This window comes from Lolium perenne, chromosome 4 (assembly GCF_019359855.2).
Source record: "Lolium perenne isolate Kyuss_39 chromosome 4, Kyuss_2.0, whole genome shotgun sequence".
Taxonomy (NCBI): Eukaryota; Viridiplantae; Streptophyta; class Magnoliopsida; order Poales; family Poaceae; genus Lolium; species Lolium perenne.
The window spans coordinates 314240464-314257143 of NC_067247.2; the positions used below are offsets into that span (position 1 = coordinate 314240464).

General features: G+C 42.8%; 1 protein-coding gene across 1 annotated transcript; it reads right to left on the reverse strand.

Annotated features, from left to right (window-relative positions):
• Positions 1 to 14789: 14789 nt before the first annotated feature.
• LOC127296174 (probable carboxylesterase 17) lies at positions 14790 to 16278 on the reverse strand. Its single transcript, XM_051326205.2, has one exon. The coding sequence runs from the start codon at positions 16158 to 16160 to the stop codon at positions 15066 to 15068; it is 1095 nt and encodes a 364-aa protein (XP_051182165.1). The 5' UTR covers positions 16161 to 16278; the 3' UTR covers positions 14790 to 15065.
• Positions 16279 to 16680: the final 402 nt, after the last annotated feature.

The following is a 16680-nucleotide window of genomic DNA, read 5'->3' on the forward strand; positions in this document are numbered from 1 at the left end:
CATGTACGTACTTCCTACTTAGGTTTGAAGGAGCAATGGGTGAAGAGGGAATGACAAGACAAAAGAACAATTTCATGTGGATCTTGAATCCCTACATCACCAGGTTCGGTAGAAGCAAAGAAGCCGAAGCCATTAGAACCAAGTCCAGTTGTGTACGCGTAAGTTAACTTGGCTCATGGGTTTGTAAGTGACTTAGGACTATGTAAGCATAGGGTTAGTGGTAGGCCTGTGCCCCTTCCACAGCTCTCCCTAGACTTGGATTTGATTACTAGACAAACACAAGTTAATTTGCTCCTCCTCCCACACTCAAATACCCAAGTTCCTTGTAATTATTTTATGTTTGCATAGTTATTAGAGAGTGGATATTTCTCGGCTGATTTAGAATTTCACTATCAACATTCATAATTGGGGAAATACTTCATAATTGTATATATAGTAATAATATTTTTATGCATTCATATCTACGCGTATCTCACAGTGGTTGCAATGTGCACGGCTGTTACTTCTTAGCATCTGACTTATAAAAAATTGCAATTCTGAAATCTTAATTACTATTTTAGGCAGATCTTTTTCTCCTTCAAAAAAGGCTCTAATGACACCCATTTAGAAAAAAGGCTTCATTTAATAATGTCAATAAAATAAATATATAAGAATTGAACTTAAATCTGATGAAAAGTGCCAGCATGCGGTCGCTCACTCTTTCTTTTCGAGGAACCTCTGGAAGAGGGCATGGAGTAATCTGTGTAGAAAAAAGAATTGATCCAGTTTATAAGAAAAATCGGACCAATATGCTATTCATTTTTCCGTGTTGTTGAGGAAATGTCAAATTCGACCACTTTTTTAATTGAGTCATGTTCTTTTTTGTTTACGACAAATATGGGTCCTATCTTTTATTATTATCCATGTTGGCCCGCGAGAGCCATTGTTGGCAGTCAGCACATCACCAGGACCAGGTAACCGCGGTCCGCGGATGCAGCAAAGGACAACAACTCTAGGGTGGCAACATCGAAACGAGGAATGCACAAAAGCGGAGAAGAGTCTGAAGACACAGCAGTATCATATATTCCCGCGACACGTGACTTCAGAGTAAGACAAAGCCTAGACTCCTACTGTCCTGTAATAGAACGTGCCATGCATCTGTCCACATGCACCGGAAAAACACCCGGCGGCTTCGTCGGAGCGTAGCGCTCGCTGGGTTCATGGGGAGCTACATCAGATCCGCCTAGGCGCGTAGCTGGAAGCGCAAATCATATTGCAACAATCGGCCGGACGTGACAAATGATGGATATTCGATGCACATGCAAAAGAGCGTGCACAACACCAAAAACTGTGGGCTCCCAGTCTGTGGATGAGCTGAGCGTATGCGCTTACATGCATGGTAACTCGTGTGAGGCTGATTGAGAAACCTGTGGAAGAGGGCCTGATTGAGAGCCATCTTCCCCTATAAAACAAAGGTTGAGATTAAGGCCAGCGTCTCCCAAAGCGGTCCCCGTACGGTACCGGATTTATCGTTGGAGGACGTGTTTCCTTCATGTCGTGTTTGGGGATATCGTTCCCCACCCGCATCCCATAAACGCGCCCCCAAAATTTTAAAATACTGTATTTTTATTTTAATAGATAGAAGTGTAGATAACTCTGTACTAATATTGTTGTACTAATATTTAAAGCGGTGCAACATAAACAAATTACACATAAAACCTTCGAAAAAACATAAACAAATTACATATAAAAATTTAAACTACTACTTCTTTGATGGCCCCGCCTTGTCGTCCTCACGGTGGTGCTTTTTGCTCGTCACCTCTTCCGAAGGGACGGTGTCGTTCGACGCGTCGGAGAAACTTGTGTCCTTTCTCGTCCTCGACGGTGCTTGCCGGCTGCGCATTCGCCTTCGCTTTCGCATCCGCCTCCGCCTTCGCCCAGGCCGCCACCGCCTCAGCCTCTTCCTCCTCCTCCTCCTCCTCGGCCTCCCATTCCTCGACGTTGTCTGGCGGCGGGGAATCATCGCTGCTAGACGTCGAAGCTTTGTCCCACCAGTGGCGCCATCCCGGCGGCTTACCCTTGCTGTCGGTGTCTGATGGAACCTGAGAGAGGTCGCTCATTGTGAGAGAGGAGAGGTTTCGATGAATGGCGGTTTGTAGATCAGAAACTGCATACGTAGGGGTCTTATTGAGCGCGGATGAATGACTGCGCGGATATCGAAGAGAGCGACGGTTGCTCTTCCGTGGAGTTCGCGCTCCATTCTGACGGTTCGCGCGTCGATCGACGCAGTTGCCAGTGTGACGGTTCCCCTTCCCGACAAGTACACCGTCGCTAGGTAGGCGGCGGTTGAGCGTCCGACCCACTAACGCGTCGGGCCCGTGTATCTTCGCCTCACATTTCGTTGTGTCCGACGTGCTCGAAGCGTCCCCTGTGTAGCGGGGACGGGCTCGGGACGCCGGACACTGTATTAAGCCACACCGGACAAAAAGGCCTTTGGAGCGCGCTGCTGGGAACGATTTTTTGTCCGACGCGCCCCAAATCCCTTTGGGAGCCGTTTTGGGGGACGCGGGCTCTAATCTCCCGCAACATATTCATCTTTCTAGAAAACTATGGAAGTCAACACGAAGAAATAACGGTTTTTCTTGTCATCACTATAGTTTAAATTTGAAATAAAACTACAACATAGATTATAGAACGGAAGACGCTTTTGGTTCTTATCAATTCAGGCACCGTGACTACAAAATGACAAGAAGATTTTTGATCAGACTACTATAGAAAGCCTACTACGAAATAACTATTGCTAAGTTGATTGAGCTATTCATATTGTGCGGATAAATAAAAATCCCTCCGATCAATATTAAGTGTTATTGTTTTAGTTTAAATTCTCACATATTCGAACAAAAACCACAACACTTTTTTTTTGCGAAGGCCACGACACTTATTATGGATCAGAGGAATTTCTTGTGAACAACACCGGTTGAGCTAGATGGTGGAATGCACAATTCAGCTCGAGTGATTCACTTTTCCGCTTGCAAAATTCAGTTTTGACTTAATAGTTTAAGAAACTTGTTAGCTCGAATCTTGTGAATCTCCAAAATCAAGTGAGCCCCACTTTCAGCTTGAACCTTTTTTATTTAAAAGAAGGAGATTGAGACCACCGCCCACTGCATCAAAGAGATATAATGAAGTTCAAGTTTCGAACCAAGTCTTAGGGCCTTTTTTATTTTGAAGATCTTTATAGGAAGTTGGAGGATTCAAAATCCTTACGAATTTTTTCTATGGTGGTTGTTTGTTTAATTTGTAGGATTGAATCCAGTTGGATTTTTCCTTAAGGAATGCCTTTTACTCCCTCAATCTCATGAAAGACGTATTATATTTGAGTAAATTTGGAGGGAGTACAACATTTAATAGGAAATCTAACATACACATAAACTCATTGTAAGAAGCCCCCGATTTTTCTGTGATGGTGCATATGAAAAATTATAGAATTATTAAAGAGACTATTTACTTCAAGAGAATTCCATATGAGAGGATTCAGTTGCTTAGCAATTATTCGTTTAGATCTTGTTTGGTTCGTAGGATTTGAAATCACATAAATTGTTCCTGTGGTGTACTTCGCATGTTATTATAATCATTCATTGACTATAAAATCATGCAGATTTTCATTATTTTTTTGAAACTTGTGGTATACACCTAATATGTAATGTTCAAAAAAACTGAAGTATTTTCCAGCTATGAATAAGCTAGCCATTATTCAGTTCTTGCCATTTTTTTGTACATTATCAAAATCCTATTAGCCGATGAAAAAAAATGGTCCAATAACCTATACATCTACATAGTTGGGCCGGTTGTGAAATTCAGTCTTCAGACCGGCAGCAGATCAGAGATGGACCCAGGGTGTGCATATTGGCATCGGTATCCAATTCGGTGCCCCAATCATTCGGCCTAAATTCTAATGGATCCTTGTTGGGCCTAATATCTTCCAACTTCGGGCAGCCTTGAAGGGAAGAGAAAAATCCACAGGTCGGGATTTATTTTGGACACCGGCACTGTCCAGTTTGGGGTTCAAGCCTCGAAGGCACTGCAGAAAAACATGGGGGATGCTGTACACCGACCTGGTCGGCGTGTACGGGGCACCGCACACCCCACCGACCAGGTCGGGTGGTTGGGCCGCGGCCCATTAAGAGTAGGTAAGTTTTTTTTTCTTTTTTTGTTGTTGTTTTTTTCTGTTAATTTTTTCTTTTTCAATATCTAACTTTCAAAAAAATATTTCGGAGAACAAAATTTCAAAATCTGTTCAGATTCGAATTTTTTGCAATTTTAAAAATATTCAGATTTTGATTTAATTTTTTCGAAATTTGAATATTTTCGGATAATAATTTAAGTTTGAACATTTTTAAAAATTTGTAAAATTTATTTTTTCCAAAAATTAACATTCTTAGTTATGAACATTTTTCGAATTTGAACATTTTTTCAAATTTGAACGCTTTATATATTTGAACGGATTTCAAATTTGAACGGTTTTATAATTTGAACATTTTTGTATTTGAATATTTTTCAGCTTTGAACGGATTTCAAATTTGAACGCTTTTATTATTTGAGCATATTTTTTATTTTAACGGTTTTCAAATTTGAACGGTTTTAAAATTTGAACATTTTTTAAATGTTGAACTATTTTCAAATTTGAAAATTTTCTGAATTTAAACTATTTTCAAATTTGAACAGAAAAAGAAAAAGAAAAGAAACAAAACAAAAAAAAGAAACAAAAAAGAAATAGAAAATAAAAAAGAAAAGAAAAAAGAAAAAATAAACAGAAAACAGAAAACAGAAAACAGAGGCGAACTGGGCCGACCAGGCCGGCCCATACCGCACGCGGGGGGTGTGCGGCGCGCGGTAGCGGCCGACCTGGTCGGTGTATAGGATTTGCCGAAAAACATCACCAAAACCATGCTGAAAAGTTTTGTGCCTTTTGACGTACAATAAATGACACCATATACGAAGTTCATACTTACTACTAAATCATGTAGTTAATCCTGGCGTTTTTATCAGATACTATTTTTTTTTTGCTTTGGTCAGAAAAAATAATTTCGCTATCAATCCCCGTCGAATATAGTCAGGATAACACTTGTACTGCGAGTATATATAGTTTTGACTTCTTGAGCCTTTTCCGATTCTCGTCATAGAAAGTTTCTTTTACCAGTTGGAAGGTTCCGTGAGAGTCAACTTGAACTTGGCATTACCTTTCTGCAGATTCCATGAAGACTAATGGAAAACGATGCGGTATTTACGTACACGGACGTAGAGTAGTAGTAGTACTACATTTTATCTATCTAACTGTCAAGGAGAACAGACACCACTATAAGTTCAGCCTTTAGACCGGCGCATACAGCACAAGTCTCACTCTGATCACTGTCAATGTCAATTTCACAGTTTTTTCTTTTGTTTGCGGCATTGCTGGTCCAAGTTACAGATTATTAACTTAAACCATGCTCATTAAGTACTGCTCACATAATACCACGACACATTTTTTATTTTGCAAAAATTCCACCAATCTATCAATAATCATTAAATATAGTATAAATAACCAAAATAATAATAAAAAATACAAATAGGTTCTTGGACACCAAGCGACGACTATATATGCTAAAACGAGCGGAAGACACGCCGCCGTTCTTGATTCTACATCACCGAATTCGGGCAAAATTTATCATAATAGAGCTTGTTGTAGTAGACAAACAAAAAATCATCGTGCTAAACCTTCTATATCATGACACATTCATCAATCCTAGATGTTTTCCCGTTTCCCGCAAGAGATGCTACGCTATCGCAAGGAAAGTGCTGTGCAATTCCTCAAGTTTGACATGCTACAAAGGAGCATAGCACCGAAGAGAAAACGGGACTCGTAAAAGCCTCCAACGACTACCGCTTTTGAAGTGTGATCGTCGTGTCCACATATAGCTCGCCTTCAAGTGGGCATTCCCGTCCACAGCTTTGCTGCATTTTTCACACAACCTCAACGAGAAGGCTCTCCAAACCCCACTCAAAGTAGCTTTCTCTCGTACGTGGTGGGATCTCTGTTGGACAAGGCGACGCCTAGGCACCGCTTAAGCACGCTTAGGCACTAGGCGATGGACAACCGCCTCGCCTAGGGCATAAGCGGAAGTCTAGGCAGTGTAACCAAGAAATTGTCTTCCACAATAAGAAATCATGCCATACTTCACGATTGAGCTAGATGGGAATTTTTCTAAAGGTAGTTATCAGAAATTTACACATTTACATGCTCTAAATTAATATTTATTCACATATAATAATCCATATAAACACTTTATGATATAAACTATGCCCGCCTAGGCTGCGCCTAGGCCGCTTAAGCATCGCCTAGGCACTAGGCGAATGCCAACCGCCTCGCTTACGCCTAGCGCTTTTTCCAACCTTGGGTGGGATAGTGAAAAACCAATTAGTGTGCCGTATCACAGTGCATACATAAACCTAGCTAGAGGTGGAAACTGATAGTGGATAATCCAAATTATCCAACATTTGTATTCGAAATTAAAGATGAATGTGAAAATGTTCAAATTCGGGCGACGATGAAAATGGAAGGGGTAAAACATTCGGATTCATTTCACAAATACAAATACAAATGTGGTATTGAATTTTGAAGCGAATGTGAAAAATGGTAATGAATATATCCATATCTAAATAAAATTATGTTAGCCGATTATAGTAATCCTAGGCCTATATGGCAAGTACAAACCTAAAAGAACAAAGAGTATATTTCACTTATTACCCTGTAATTGTTCAATTGTGACACATATTACCCCATTTAGTGGAGCTTCTACCAAAATATCCCATTTAGGAGACTTTAAACATGGTTTCGTCCTAATTTAACAGTTTGCTTGTAATTGTTCGATAGGATAGGCATGATACGTTGATGTGGAGCGACAAAATATGTAAATATCGGAGGGTCTGGTAGACGATTATGTTCAAACTTCTTTAATCCATATGTTCCATTTCTCACTATCGTCTTGATATTTTTGGACCCCGATCATCACCTAACACCTTGCCTAATGGACGTACATCAGAAAACAAGGGTCCAAAGCTTTTAAAATAGGTAATCTACACGAATTTTCACTCGGCGGGGTAATTAGTGTCACAAATGCATAATTAGAGGGTAAAAAGTGGAATTCACTCAAGAACAAATAAAGTGGCCAAATCTAGTTCTCTGTTAATGAACTTAAAACTACTAAAATTTATCTTTTTATCATTCTACAGTTGATTAGTTGTTGAATTCACCCAACCCGCTTCCATATTTGAATAAGGTGTGGTTCGCATTCGTTTTCGTTTTCAACAACATTTGTATTCGTTTTGAAGATGTAAAAAACGAAAGTGGAAAGGGCACTCACACGATGGTACTTTGTTGACAAATCTGACCCTTAGCCAAAATTAATGACTCATCTGAACCCCGGCAAAACTATTTGGCAATCTGGCCCTTAACTTCAGCGCCAACGAGTATTGAACTGAATTTCTGCAGGTCAGCGCAAATAAAATTTTACTCGACGCCAAGGAAATTCGACATGAGATTGTTTCTCTAGCCGGCGCCAAAGAGCATGGCTGTGGCATCCCTCTAGCGCACTAGAGATGCTTGCTGTCGAGCTGCACAATTTCAGCTCCATCCTAGTTGGCGGCGAATATAGGGGTCAGATTACAAAATAGTTGTCGATAGACCAAACGATGCATTATTTTCGTCAGATAGTCTGATTTTTCAAAAACAAAAAAAAAAACTCTGCGAAGAGACTGTACGTGCGTGCATCAAGAACGTACGATCGATGGATCGACCCAAACGCGGAAATCCAATGCGACCGGATTCTGTGGATCAGGATTCTCCTCTCAATCAGTGACCTCCAAAAAGACTAGCTACTGCTGCCGTAGCTACTTGCATGCCATAATGCATGGAACAAACCAAAGCTTGGGCATCATCGCGCGCTATGGTCTATCCATCCGGCCGTAACCGAGGAAGACGACGGACGTACATTCCTTGCTTGGTGCAGATTGATGCCACATTGCCACGGTCAAACAAAAGGCGCGCATATATCTGGTTCGGTCAGGGCCGAGCTAAAAGGGAGGACCGTGTTGAGGCATGCCTCCCTGTCAACCCGGCAGGCAAACGATTCGTCTCTCGGACATCGACCTCATCCTCGGCCGCTTTTGCCCGTGCCCCTCGATCGCGTTACTGTTCCTGACCGATGGATGGAATTGATGGTGCGTTTGTACCGTCGGAAAAGAACGAACGAATTCTTGATCGATGCATGGGGATACCACATTGACAACTTGTTATATTCTTAGTCCATTGAACTGCTCTCTCAGTTATGGCTACGAAATCATGCTTGTAACGGCAGGCCGATGCTTCATTTAGACCGTTCACCATTCTGTGCATGCGGTTGCCGAACCGACACGTGGTAAATGTGAGTCGAATGATTAGAGAATTGCAGCAGGTAGTCAAGTGGAGATGGCGAAAATAGAATGACTTCGCTCTTGGTGGTGCTCTTTGAGCTCCACGTCTCAGCTTGCAAGGTGAAAATAATAGGTATGACTCCTACTGATTGTATCTAGCAATGACGACTCTATAGTTGTTTTCTTGTTAAATGCATTGTCTGTCGATCGGACCTCTTAAAGTTGGAAACTCATGTTCAGACTTTTGCGATCCCATGGCAACAACAACAATTGTGCATTGTTACCTTTTGTGACGCATCGTTTTGGAGAACCCACTCTATGTGTAGTCAATAGTGGTGGTTTGCTTATGTTGTTGCGAGCCTCTATGGTAGTTTCGGCACGGTTATTTTCTTTTTAATTTGTTTTTCCATTTTGGTTGTGTGTATTCTGGATGTCTAGATTATTCTCGATATTTTGTTGTTGCAGAGGTTCGATCTCCATGGTATATACTTAATATTAATATATTTCCTTAATAGAAAGTAAAGGACACTCCCTAGTCCCTGCTGCATGGTGTGTTCTTAGATGTTTATTCATAATGCCCTATCTGTGTTCAACATCACGATCAATTTGTTTCGTTAATTATCACCTAAGACGAGGGAAGATAATGGAGTGCTAGAAGAGAAAAAAAAATCTAAGCACGTGTGTAGCTATTTGTGTTCTTCATCCCTGCATCATGCTCTATGCTAGCTCGAACACGAATCTCAATTAATCCGTAGTAGCTTATCTTGTTTCTTCTCTCAAACCAAACAACATATGCGATTGAAACTTTGCATGGCATCGAAACATTTGAGCTAAAAATGTGTAGAAAATAGTTTGGACTTTTTGTGTAAGCTGTAAATATATATAATGACATTTTTAGAATAATTTATTCTTACATATTTACAAAAAGTAAGTTTATTTTTCGCACTTGATGGTCTACTGTGCTGTTCACAAACAAAGTTTGAAGGCTGTATCCTTCTTTCCTTCGGGAAAATAAAAAATAAATTGTAAAACGGATAAGGATACGTTTCAGGGTAGCATATGCATGTTGCATTTCGTTTCAGATCTTCAGCATCAGTTGCCTCCGTGCCATGTGCTTTGTTTTGCTGAACCTTCTTTTGCCCATTTGATTCTTTAGGATGATATGTTCAAAGATCTGATGCATGCATCTTCAGACACATGTGCAGTTTGAATCAAATCTTTCATGCTTTAAACAGCAAAGTCTTTAACCAAGATCAGATCGGCGGACATATCAGATCCCACGCTTCCACCGGTTTGGAAGAACATCCACCGCCAGCATCTCGGTTTTGACATCGCTGCCTGGTCGGTTTGACACTCTGGAGAAAAACAAAATGCACGAACCGCACGTACGTAGGATCGGAGTGCATACGCACGCGTGCGGTCAATGCATGCAGGTTGCAGGGCTAGCCCTGTGCGGTTACATCAGGTAAAGATTATGGGAATATTTGAATAAAGCTGTGGTTGATCTGACGGCGATGTTTTGGCGACGAACAAGTGGCGATGAGACGGTTCTCTGCCCTGCCGTACTCTGAATGTGTTGAAGTCAGGATTCTCGAGAAATCTGCCGGGATAGATCGAGATTCTCCGCTGGGATACATGTCGATCTCTAGCGCGTCTAGCATATCGGATCATCATTCACATGGGTGCCATAATGGTTTTGATCTGCTGAAGCTTGCAATACCCAAGGGCCGGACCGACTGTAAAGAAGTATTCTTTCCAAGCTTTGATGCCACTTCGTGGACAGTTAGGGTGTGTTTGGTTTGAGAACCAGTAGAATGTAATGTTATGGTTCTATTCCAGAATGGGTTGATTCCATCCTCATGTTTGGTTTGAGCTGAAAAATATAATGGGTTGGTTACATTCCTGTGTTTTGTTGTAGAGTGGAATGGGTTATATTCCAGGAATAGAATATGTGAGCATGCATGGGGTGCATTTAGCAGAAAAAGTTGTAAGAGAAGAGAGGTGTTGGGTGAGCAATGGGTGGCTTTAGCATAGAGGAGCAAAGAGAATCCACCAATTTTGTGGTATGAATGGCGACATCCCGCTCCTTTTTCAGAAACATGAAGCTAAATCAAAGAAGTTATGGTTGAAGAGCAACTTGGGAGTAACCAGAAGAGCAATCACAAGTCCAAACGGAGGTTCACTTGTTAGAGATGGATTGTGGGACTGAAAAATGAAGATGCAAATGAAGCACCATCATCACCCACACAGCCCGAGTCAAACGCAAGGTCATATGATATTCATCTCCTTCCGGGCGATCCGGGAAAATGATTTCTATTTCAATGTATAAAGTTAATGATCAAGATGCCGTTCGAAGGGATATATCACGAAAGGTTCATGCCACCCATATTCTCATGATTTCCCAACTAGAAAATATATGGTAGAAACCGACACTTCAGTTTTGCTTGGTTTAAAAAGGTACACGTGGCTAGAATATATTACCTCAAAGGATGCTGGGTTTTGCTTTGTATGCTACGGCGAGTGTGGAAAGAGCTAGTCTTCTCCGCAATTAGCTTAGTGAAGAATAAATTGAGAAATAGAATGGGTGATGACCTCTTGAACTATTTGCTTGGTGACATTTATTGATCGATGGCTATTCTTGGAAGTAACCGGATGATATAGTTGGTGCTTTCATGGCTATGCGAAGGTGTAGAGTGATAATTTTGTACTCATATAATATTATATTCATGTAAGACTATTTGGAGATCTATTATATTAATTGTAAGACTTGTTTTGTTATTTGTGTTGTTGTTTTTGGTAAGATTGTGTATTATATGTGATGCCAAAAAAAATTTGGGGGTGCGGCACACCCACTGAAAATTGCATGTTGGAGGCTTGTCGATACCTAGAACACAGGGTCTATTTGGTTCATGAGATTATGGGGATTTTGGAGGATTTAGTTCCTCGGGATTTTTTCATATGTCGTCTTTCTTTCACAGGATTTTGAAAATGCGGAAAAAGGGGAAACATATGATTGGGGACGGTATACCATACCAGTTCTTACATGAATTAAAAAACATGAATTTGTAAGAAAATATATTTGATTGCACCACAACAAAAACGCATGATTTTGTCTTGAGGAATAGGTGCATGCCATATCTGTCACCTTAACAAAGAATAAAGCTCAATGTGGCCCATATTTTAAACGACAAAACATAACTTTTCCGATGGATTTGCATAAAAAGTAAGCCATATGAAAGTTCCCGTGATTTCCAATCATAAGAGCCAAAAGGATCGATAGGAAATTTCTAAGGAATATTATAACCCGAATTTCCTATGAAATTACTTTTGGCTAAGGGCCTCTTTTATTTTCAGGATTCCAAAAATACATGCATTGAATAATGCAAAATGCAATGGCGTGTCTATTTAAATCCTATGGGAAGTGGATTATAATTCCTATGAAATATAGTGTTAATGCTAGAAAAATCTACTGTATTTGTGGGAGTATTGTCGTCTTCAAGTTTTTCGTATGGTTGTGGGGATCTTCGGATCGTCAAGGACCTTCAGCGGCAGTTCATCCTTCTTCTTTGTATTCGGAACGGATGTGTTCTTCTTGACTCGTTCAGCGACTTCCCGTCCGCAACCAACAACGCCAAGCCGACTCAGAGAGGAGCGGCAGCGGCGGCACACCATCGACACGGTCTGAAGGTTGAAGATGAAGGACTTCTTAATGATCTCGTTGTAATTTTCGTTTTTCTTGGGGTGTTTTGTACGGTTCATTGTTTCTTTTAATGGCAGTTTCCTATTCACACAAAAAAATCCCATGAATCAAACAACCATCGGAAAATCCCAATGATTTGAAACCTCTGAAATTTCTATGATAATTCTTTGAATCAAATATGGCCTAAACATGCTCATAGCTTTGTTTCCCTGACAACTATGGCGTATAAACTATCCTTCAAGATTTTTTGTTTTGTTTTTTCTGCCACACAACCAGATGACATATATTATACATTAACGTGCTTTTACTCCATGTATATTCAACATGTCACCACAACCTATTCCAGTGATTTCCTATTCTTGTGATTTGGAAATCCTACGAAGTTAAAGATGTCCATAATCAATTTATCATTTGTTTGGAAAATGGTTAAGTTTCTAATACTTAAAATGTTCACTTGTTTTATCACTTCCTAGTTGACCAAGAAATGGATTACTATACCTAAAATACGGATATATGCATAAAAGTAGTTCGGTTGCACCCAAGGTTAGATTTATCGGTACGATAACCCAGAAACACCACTTACCTACCTGCAAAATATAAATAGTTTTAATTTTTAAGGAGAAATTTGTCAAGTATCAAACCGATATTTTTTTTTCCTCCAGTATGAGAATTTAGCATTGGTCATCGGTGAGACCGGTAACCGTCAGGTTACCAAAACCTCTGTTTGCACCACATGAAAAACACATGAACTTGTATGAGTAAATAGGTGCATGCCATAGTTGTCATCAAAACGAAGGAAAAAAATCCATGAGTTTTTTTTATGAAATTGTATTCAAATTAGTCCATAGAAATATTCAAATTATTTACTATCCTAAAACCCAACCAAGCTCTAAAAATTTCCATATTTGTCCAAAATTCTTGCAACATTATTTTGAACCAAACGTGGTTGCAACTCGCAACTCGTTTGGTTTGCAGGATGAGAAAGAATGAGATTTTTTCCCTATGATCTACCATATGTATGCAATTGTATTGAAACATTTCTATTGAGTCCAACATAAGTTTTTTTTCTTTTTAATGACATACATGTAATTCTTCGGAAAAATTAATCTAGAAACAGGGGACTGGGGTAAGGCTGACAACTGCCGATAATCTAGAAACATCACTTACCTACCTGTAAAATATAAATAATTTTAGTTTTTTAAGGAGAAATATGTCATGTATCAAACCGTTATTTTGTTCTCCAATATGAGAATTTGGCATTGGTGATCTGTGAGACGGGTAGGTTACCAAAACGTATGTTTGCACCACGTGAACTTGTATGGGGGGGGGGGGGGGGGGGGGGGGGCCTGGTTGCAAAATTGGGACTAAAGGAAATTGGGACTAAAGGCCCTTACAAACCGGGATGGAAGGGCCGTGTTCTACCAGTGAAATAGTTGCATGCCATAGTTGTCATCAAAACAAAGGAAAAAATAATTCATGAGGTGTTTTTTGATGAAATTGTATTCAAATTAGTCCACAGAAATATTCATATTATTTACAATCCTATAACCCAACCAAGCTATAAGAAATAAATTCCCAATGAATATATCTGTCCAAAGTTCTTGCAAAATTATCTTGAACCAAACATGGTCGCAACTCGCAAAATGTTTGATTTGTAGAATGAGAAAGCATGAGCTTTTTTCCCTATGATCTAGCATATGTATGCAATTATATGGAAACATTTCTATTGAGTCAACACAAGGGATTCATTTTTTCTTTTTAATGACATACGCTTAATTATTTGGAAAAATAATTTATGCATATATAAATCGATATTAGTGGATTTATTTTTCTTTTTCGAAAAGGGGGATAGTTGGATCGACGTAGCCGGAGTGTGGATGACACCTATTGTATGCTTTATTTAAGTTCTTGTGGGACTCGACATGGCAGCCTGTTCCTACGACTCCTAGTCTATCTAAAACTAACATTCTTCCTCGTGTAGGGGCTTTTATCAAGCGAAATTGTACATATAATGGACGCAAGTTATTGCATTTGGAAAATAATAAAAATATGAACTCGTTTTATCAATTCATAGCTGACCAAGCAAGGCATTGACTTATTATATGCATTGTGGCTAAACTTGCCATGGTTGCCGAGTCTCTTTACAGATATGATTTTGTAACATGTATGAGCAGGCATGATGTTGGCCTGCTTGCACGCAATTAGTTGCCGGCCGGCATGATTAGGTTGATACGATCACAAGGATGCGTGCCTTCCACTTTAGAAGCTGCAGAAAAACATCTGCGCTCGTGACATGCATCCTTGAGCACGAACGCAGTGAGTGAGCGAGAATGATGCGGCCGTCCGGCGATGCACAAGGCGTTCTCTCAATGGGGAAACATGCCCAAGATGCTATTCTGTTCTTAACCAGGTGCTAGTACGTCTAAATTAAACCTACCTACTAGACGATTGATGACTACACTTGGAGAACTTGTTGCCGATACCAGGCTCCATCTAACCTTCCCAAAGCAGAGCTTTTTTCGCTCCATGATGGCTGCAAAGTGCAAGTTAAAGCACCAGACAAGCAGACAATGATTTGCTGTGTTTGGAGCCTTTTCTGGTTGGTTTCCTTGATGCAACACCAAGCTAAACAACAGTATCGATCAATTGATCCTCCGCCTTTGCAAGCAAGTATATTATTTATATATATATAATGAACAGCAATGATATACACGGAGTATTATTTATCCGCTCGATTGCTACACACGCTTTTGCTTTCCGACAGCACTAGCTACAGCGATCCAAGTTCGGCATTGGGCCCTTTTCTCGTCTTCTTCCTGAGCTGGGCGAGCACTGCAAGCTACTGCTGCTTACACGGCATCTACCACTACGACTCTGATGAAATCGGCTTCGGATTAGACTGGATCGATGAACAATGGAGGTTGATGTTAGATTGTTAGCTGCTGGACCTGGCGGCGACGAAGGCCCTGATGTGCGCCAGCATCTCCTGCGTCCGCGGCTGGGAGAGGTGGTAGTTGTGGAGCACCTGGAAGGCGTGCCCCACGCCGCCGTACGTCGCCTGCTCCACGCTCCTCCCGGCCTTGCGCAGCGCCCGGCACAGCTCCAGGTTCCGGTCGCGAAGGATGTCGGCTTCGGCGACGCACACCAGCACCGGCGGCAGCGGCAGGGTCTCCAGCCTCGGCGCGCCGCGGGAGAGCGGGTTGCACCACGGGTGGTCGCGGGTGGAGCCGGACGGGAGCGCCATGCGCCAGTAGCTGTCGGACGTCGCCAGGCTCAGCGCCGACCTTGGCGGCTGCGGCGTCGTCTTCTCCGACGCCGTGCGGGCTTCCCCGCCGAAGAAGGGCTGGATCAGGATGGCCCCCTTGACGGCCAGCGGGGCGAGACCGCCGAGCTGGCCCTGCCCGAGCCGCGCGGCCACGTGGAACGCGATGCTGGCGCCCGCGCTGTCGCCCATCAGGAACACCCGGTCGAACCTGCACCGCCCGCGCCACCACGCCACCTCGTCGGACGCGCCGCTGCTCCTGCCGCCGTGCCCCGCCTGCTGCCGCAGCCACCGCACGGCCGCCATCCCGTCGTCGAACGCCGCCGGGAGCCGGTGCTCGGGGGCGAGGCGGTAGTCGACGGACATCACGGCGCAGCCCGCCTTGGCGGGGAGCTGGGCCAGGAACTCGTGGTAGCAGCTCCAGGCCGCGGACCCGACGCAGAAGCCGCCGCCGTGGAAGTACACCACCACGGGGACCTTCGATGGCGCGCTCGCCGGCGCGTACAGCCGCGCCCACACGCCCGTGGCGCGGTCCACCACCACGTCGCGCGCCAGGACGCCGCTGCCCGCGGCCGTCGAGCCCCACGTGCAGGGCACGTCGGGGATCGCCGGCAGCCGCTCCACGTGTCCGTCCTTGTGCACGCGGATCAACCCGTGGATCTCCTCGACGACGGCGCCGTGGCCCGCGCCGTTCTTGCCGACGACCTGCGGCTGGAAGCTGATCCGCGGCTCGCCGACGTGCAGTGCCCCCATCCTCCGCCTTCTCATGCAAAGTAGTAAGCAGGCGATCGAGGGACAGCGCAAGTACTCGACCTACTAGGCTTTGTTTGTGTGTGTGGTGTCCCGGGAGCCGGCGGTGGACACAATTATGCGGCCTCCTTGTCCGGGGAGCTTGGCCGGCGCCCGGGTTTTATAGCAGCTACGAGGAGGACGGTGGGACAGGTGTCGGCTTGGCTATGGCCGCCGGGAGAGTGGACTCCACAAGTGGAAGTGGGTGATTCGCGCGCACGGCCGGGTGTGCGGAATGATTCCTTCATGCCCGACGATCGCCGAAGTCCACCGTGTCGGAACACTTGGGACGCTTCGGTCGTGTTGTTCGTGTTGTTCCTGACTCTGAAGAGTTTCAGCAGTGCAAGCTAACACCAGTAGGCTCTAATCTTTCCATGGAAAAAAGAAGGCGCCTAACATATCCGATTGGATTACATGTTGAAATATTGGGCCCACTTTAAGTGCTCCATACTAGATTTCAGATTTCCCTATAAATCTCAAAGCCCACATAGTGGAAGCC

Bases quoted from the DNA above. Each gene is read 5' to 3' on its own strand.
- LOC127296174 (XM_051326205.2), bottom strand. From the start codon at position 16,160: ATGAGAAGGCGGAGGATGGGGGCACTGCACGTCGGCGAGCCGCGGATC.